The 6424-nt window shown below is 41.2% G+C and overlaps 1 protein-coding gene across 1 annotated transcript; it reads right to left on the bottom strand.

Moving 5' to 3' along the window:
* Positions 1-1964: 1964 nt before the first annotated feature.
* Positions 1965-4120, bottom strand: LOC120924857 (olfactory receptor 11L1-like). Its single transcript, XM_040335842.1, has one exon. The coding sequence runs from the start codon at positions 3157-3159 to the stop codon at positions 2221-2223; it is 939 nt and encodes a 312-aa protein (XP_040191776.1). The 5' UTR covers positions 3160-4120; the 3' UTR covers positions 1965-2220.
* Between the last annotated feature and the right edge of the window lie 2304 nt (positions 4121-6424).

Here is a 6424-nt window from a genome sequence, read left to right as displayed (position 1 = left end):
ATAAAAATCACAGATAACCGGCATTACTAGTAAAAAAAAAAAGTCAAATTCCGCGGCTAGGGGAAATGTGCAATTTAAATCAGGCGCGTTCCCGCGCCGATTTAACTGCGCATGCGCCGCCAGCGAAATTTCCCAGTGCGCATGATCCAAATGACGTCGCTAGGACGTCATTGTTTTCTGCGGCAACGTCAATTGCGGCCATCCGTATTCCAGACCGACTTACGCAAACGACGTAAAAATTTGAAACTCGGCGCGGGAACGACGTCCATACTTAACATTAGCTACCCCTCATATAGCAAGGGGTAACTATCCGCCGGAAAAAGCCGAACGCAAACGACGTAAAAAAAAAAGCGACAGGCGGGCGTTCGTATATCCGACGCGTAAAAGACCGAAGCGACACCTAGCGGCCGGTGGGAGATTGCAGCCTAAGATCCGACGGTGTAAGTCACTTACACCAGTCGGATCTAAGGGAGATCTATGCGGAACTGATTCTTATGAATCAGTCGCATAGATCCGACCGTCGGATCTCAGACATACGACGGCGGATCAGGAGATCCGTCATCGTATCTCTTTGTGAATCTGGCCCTATAACTTTTGTGCAAACCAATCAATATACACTTATTATGATTTTTTTTACCAAAAATATGAAGAGGAATATATATCGGCCTAAACTGAGGAAATTTTTTTTTCTTTTTTTTTTTTATTGGGATATTTATTATAGCAAAAAGTAAAACATATTGGGCTAGATTCAGATAGCCCGCCGTAAGTTTGTGCGGGCGTAGCGTATCTCAGATATGCTATGCCGCCGTAACTTAGTGAGGCTGGGGCTGGATTCACAAAGAACCTGTGCCCTAAGTTACGGCGGCGTAGCGTACATCTGCCAGCGTAAGCGCGCTGAATTCAAATTGTCAAGAGGTGGGCGTGTTTTATGTAAATAAAACATGACCCCGCGTAAATGATGTTTCTCACAAACGGCGCATGCGCCGGCCATGAACGTATCCCAGTGCGCATGATCCTAATCACGTCACAAATAGTCAATGCTTTCGACGTGAACGTAATTTACGCAAAGCCCTATTCGCAAACGACTTACGCAAACAACGTAAAATTTTCAAAATTCAACATGGGAACGACGTCCATACTTAACATTGGCTATGCCTCATATAGCAGGAGTAACGTTACGCCGGAAAAAGCCTTACACAAACGACGTAAAAAAATCCGCCGGGCGCACGTACGTTTCTAAATCGGCATATCCAGCTCATTTGCATATTCTACGCTGAAATCGACAGAAGCACCACCTAGTGGCCTGCGTAAATATGCACCCTAAGATACGACGGCGTAGGAGACTTACGCCGCTCGTATCTTAGCCTAATTTAAGCGTATCTGGTTTCCAGAATACGCTTAAATTTACGATGGTGTAGATTCAGAGTTACGACGGTGTATCTACTGATACGCCGGCGTAACTCTACGTGAATGTAGCCCATTGTGTTTTTTCAAAAAAAAAAATTGTTTATAGAGCAAAAAATAAAAAAAACTGCAGAGATGATCAAATACCATCAAAAGAAAGCTCTATTTGTGGGAAAAATAGGATGTCAATTTTGCTTGGGAGCCACATCGCACAACCGCGCAATTGTCATTCAAAGCGTGACAGTGCTGCAAGATGAAATTTTGCCTAGTCAGGAAGGGAGTATATGTGCCCATGTTTAATTGTTAAAAGAGTTGCTCCCCACTTAACTAAATATTTAAAAAAAAAATGTTTTACATTAGTACATGTCCCCAAGGGCGGTTCCCAGGTCCCCATACCCTTGGTTTGACAATCCCTTGCTTTAGATTAACATTTGAATTTATAAGCAGTTCAGCGATTGCCCCATGAAACAAACCCAGGTACAATCATCTCATCACTAGCTATAACTTCCAACATTTAAAAGCATAGTGTATTGTTTTGCAGTACCATAGCACATATTTGCATTAATTTAGATTGATGCTCTAATGCATTGTTAAATAGCTAGAAAAACATCAGCACTGCAGCACACCTTAACACACATGCGCTGTGCATTGTGGTGTGCTACAGTTTAAAAGGGGGTTATGTCCATTTTATACGAAGATATTTTGCCCTGGTAGTCTTTTCAAAGGGAATAGTCTGTCTTAATACACTGGGTGTTAACACGTGCAGCAAAGCAATGTAGTGCAATGTTAAGGTGTGAAATGGCCCAAGAGATGCCCTTATTTTCTTATGAAACTTTTTCTCAAACATTTTTGCATGCCTGATTTAAAATGTTCATTTCTCAGGCTATATATTATGGGGTTGAACATGGGAGTGACAACTGTGTAAATAAGAGATAAAGTCTTACTAACTGTGCTTGAAAAGCTATGTGTGGGTATCACATAGACACTAAAAAGTGTTCCATAATATGTGCACACTGTAGCTAGGTGGGAGCTGCATGTGGAAAATGTTTTCCATCTACCTGTGGATGAAGGGATCTTCATAATTGTAATAATAATGCAAATGTAAGTTCCAATAACAAATAAAAATGTAAAGAGTATCACTGAAGATGTAAATATGAAGGTCTCTATTTCAACTGCATAGGTGTCTGAGCAAGAAAGTTTTAGTATGGGAGCAAAATCACAGAAATAATGATCGATAATTTTAGGGCCACAAAATTTTAGCTGAGTAACCATAACTAATGTGATTGACATGCTAGCAAAGGCACATACCCATAGGAATAGTACAAGTTTGCCACAAAAGGCAAAACTCATCACAGAACAATAATGGAGTGGTTTGGAGATAGCCAAGTACCGATCATAGGACATGGATGCAAATAAGAAGCACTCTGTTGCTCCCAATGATCCACACAAATAAAACTGTGCAAGACAGGTTCCTAGATTTATAGCAGCTCCATCCTCCCATAGAACATGTAAAAATGTAGGAATAAGATTGGTAGTAAATAAAACTTCTGATAAGGATAAACTACATAGGAACATATACATTGGAGAATGAAGACAATGTTCAGATGTGATGACTGAAATTATTAGAAGATTTCCTGTTACTATTATCATGTATATCATAAGAAAAAAAATAAATAGGAAAATTCTAGAGGTTTGCAGATGGTCCATTCCAGTTAGCCAGACTTCAGTAATTCTTGAATAGTTGTCTTCCTTCATTTTATTATAGCAGCTAGTAACAATACTGGTTGAAGCTGAATGATGAGTCGGTAACTTTACTTCTCTGAATATACGGGTGTTATGTAGTTTGCTTAAAATATTTGCTCTCTGATCTTCCAAGCTCCTGTAAGAAGTAAAAGCCAAAAACTATGGCATGTTTTTGCTGTAGAACAGGTCAATTATTCTTTGTGTTCTGTGAAACTCACATGCGGGAAAAGCTTTTGTATGGTGAATTAATTCATTGGTGTCTTGTGGTACTGTAGTTGTGGTTTGCTTAGAAGCCTGAAGGCTAATTAGAGATATATTTATAAGATGTATTTAAATATTTTACTGTATTTAAAATTGCTACTGTAATTCTCACTGGACCCATTGTTATTTATATCCTGAATTCATCAACATACAGTAGTTATTATAGATAAAATTAACATTTTACAGTAATTTGCCATAAATTGTTGTTAAAGATTTAGCCAAGTGTGGCAAGTTTTATGAAGTATGAAAGTCAACTTGAATTGCTATACTTTAGGAAACATCTAGAAATGTTAATTGTACCTAAGCAGTACCCCGAAGCATTTACCTTTTGTCCAAAATTATTATTGAAAAAAATAGCAGTGCACTTCCTGGCATGTGGTTGCCAATATGCATTCCTATACTCTGCAGCTCATAACTCTATATACAGATTGTGTCAGGAACTGCTGCCTGTGACTTCTAGTCTCACAATATTGTGAGGGAGATTTAGTACTAATACTACTTTGCTGGTCACTGTTCTCCTTGCTGGAGAGAAAGCTGTACTCAAGGATCTGCGGTGCAAGTACCTCTTTGCCTTTTCCTCCATTATTCTATGTACAGTATCTGTGCTTACTGCAACTCCCATGCTGCTTTTTGATTATTTCTCCATCACTCATCAGATCACCAATCATCAGGAGGCAGTTCTGACATGAAGAAATGAATCAGGCTTCTTTACCAAGATAGCCATATCCTCACAGATACACAATGTCAAACTTAAGTGTGAAGCATATAATACTGTGCCATAATTTGTAGCTAATAATTTTTACTTATGTAGCACGCTCTAGTGCTAGAATTGTAGAACGTTTTTTTGATGTTTAAGTGTAGGAAAATGTGTGCACGCTTGACTGGTAGCCAAGGCTGTCTGTTTTTTTCTGGGTTGCGCAGAGATCCAGGGAGAGCTGGATGACTCACAGGCAGCATTACTAAGGCCTCCAACCTTTTCTAGAATGTACTGGAGCCTTCTAAAAAAGATAGGAGGGGAGGTAAGGTGGAGCTGCTTGGAGTATTCTGAGGGCCCTGACCAATCCACAACTTGGATTGGCAGGGGGCAGGCCCCCTCAAATACTCAGGGTCAGCCCAGCTGGGGAGGAAAGTTTGGGTGGAAGCTGGAGATGGAGTGTTTAGCTGTCGTGGCCTTGGAGGGAGCTCCCCAGTTTGGGGGGATGACCTTGGGCCTGGGCTTGTTTTTGGATGGGACCTTCCCAAAACCACGGAGTTGTCCTAGCCAGGATGCACTGGGAGCAAGGAGAAGACAGTGGCAGGACACTGCCAGGTAAGTCACCGATGTTCAGTTGAAGCACCACAGGGGATTCGCCTTCGGGATGATCGAGGGGACGGAGCGACTGTGTCTGCTGTGTTCAGAATGCTGGATACCGACCATGGTGGTCAGTGCCTGGGTCTGGTGTGGGCATTGCTGAGAGGCGCTCACTCTGCTAGTATCCAGCCAGCAGGGGCCACATTACTACAGTGTGGACCTGCAGTCAGGACTGTCTATTACAGCTGCGGAAGTCCTGGAAGGCAAGGGAAGGCATTGGCTCATCTGGGAAAGGCGGGGTCGAGTCTGAGTCTGGTCAACTCCCTTGTGAAGAACAGAAACATGGGGAAGAGAAATCTGCTGTGGCCTGTGACCTGGTCGGGGATCTGGTAACTGTAAGTACTGCCCAGCAGGGACTAGATAATGTTCCTGAAATGCCAGTTGCTTCTATGAGCCAGTGCAGAAAGGAGTTGAGCCAGGAGGGGAAAGCGGAGACTAGTTTTCTGTATGTCTTCCGTTGCAGGTTTTTAGCATGGATTGCTGTCCATCCTGTTCCAGACAGATTAAAAAATTCCAGGGGGGAGAGGGACTCCCTTGAGGGGGGTATTCTGGCTCAATATCTACAGTGTTAATGTTGTTGTGCTAGCTACAGAGATATGTAGTCAGGATTATGTATAGCAGGGTTGCCCAACCTTTTGAAGGGCAAGGGCCACTGAAGCGACTTGTAACCTGCCGCAAACTTTCAGATTGTTTAGCAAGTGTATTATCAGATATAATGTACAGAGTCAGGCTAAAACACAGACTAAAGAGGCAGTTGCCTCAGGTACTACAACATTGCATGGTGGGATTCCTTTCAAAACTAATAACCAATTAGTCAATCAATTATGTCCACATTTTACTGTGGCAATCTAAAAAAGTTACTGAAATTTGCATTAAAAAGAAACAATTCGTAGAAAAAAATAAAATAAATTCCGGTTGTATTTTATGTTGTTAAAATGTATCTTATTTTTAAATATATTTTTGGATACCAGATTGTTCTATTTATTCAAAGTATTGTAACCACTACTAGGCAGAATTATATGAAGGTGAACCAATGTTGACAGCATCTTGAAAGAGTCACTCACCAATTAAATTACCCAGAGGTAGTTGTAGCCTTGATTTCAACTAAAATACTGTCATTTTCATGTCATTTATATATACATGCAAGAATCATAAAAAAAATGTAATAAAAAAGGCCAAAGTAATTAGATGCTCCAACACACACGTCAAAACACGTTTGACACATTTCAAGAGTAGCACATTTGTTTTTTTCTTTACCATGCCTTATTTGCTTTATATGGAGATTTATGCATTTTTGGAATGTTTATTTTCAGTTTAAAAAATATGTAGCCACATGAATCAACCGCATTTATTGCATAGTATTGACAAAAAATATTGCACAGGTTGCTGTTGTCTAAACTGTTTTTATTTTTTGGGGGGGGAGGGGGCTGGCACCTGGGTTTGACAGGTACCCATTCCCACTACTGGTCGGATCGCCACAACCTTCTGGGACATGTCACAGGTCCCATAAGGCTGTTGGTTCATTCACAAAGGGCAGAGTGGTCCACATATGCACAGTGGGAAGTCAGCGTGAAGCTGCAAGAAATCACATCCGGTTTTGGTGCTGGGGGCTTAAAGACTATCAAAGAAATGGTTTGGTGCTGGGCCCCTGGGCAGGTGAGTCTC

Source organism: Rana temporaria, chromosome 1 (assembly GCF_905171775.1).
Source record: "Rana temporaria chromosome 1, aRanTem1.1, whole genome shotgun sequence".
NCBI lineage: Eukaryota > Metazoa > Chordata > Amphibia > Anura > Ranidae > Rana > Rana temporaria.
Note: the sequence above shows the minus strand (reverse complement) of the source record. Positions and strands in the feature narration are given on the sequence as shown.

Coding starts and splice junctions, on each gene's coding strand:
- LOC120924857 (XM_040335842.1), bottom strand. CDS start 3,159: ATGAAGGAAGACAACTATTCAAGAATTACTGAAGTCTGGCTAACTGGA.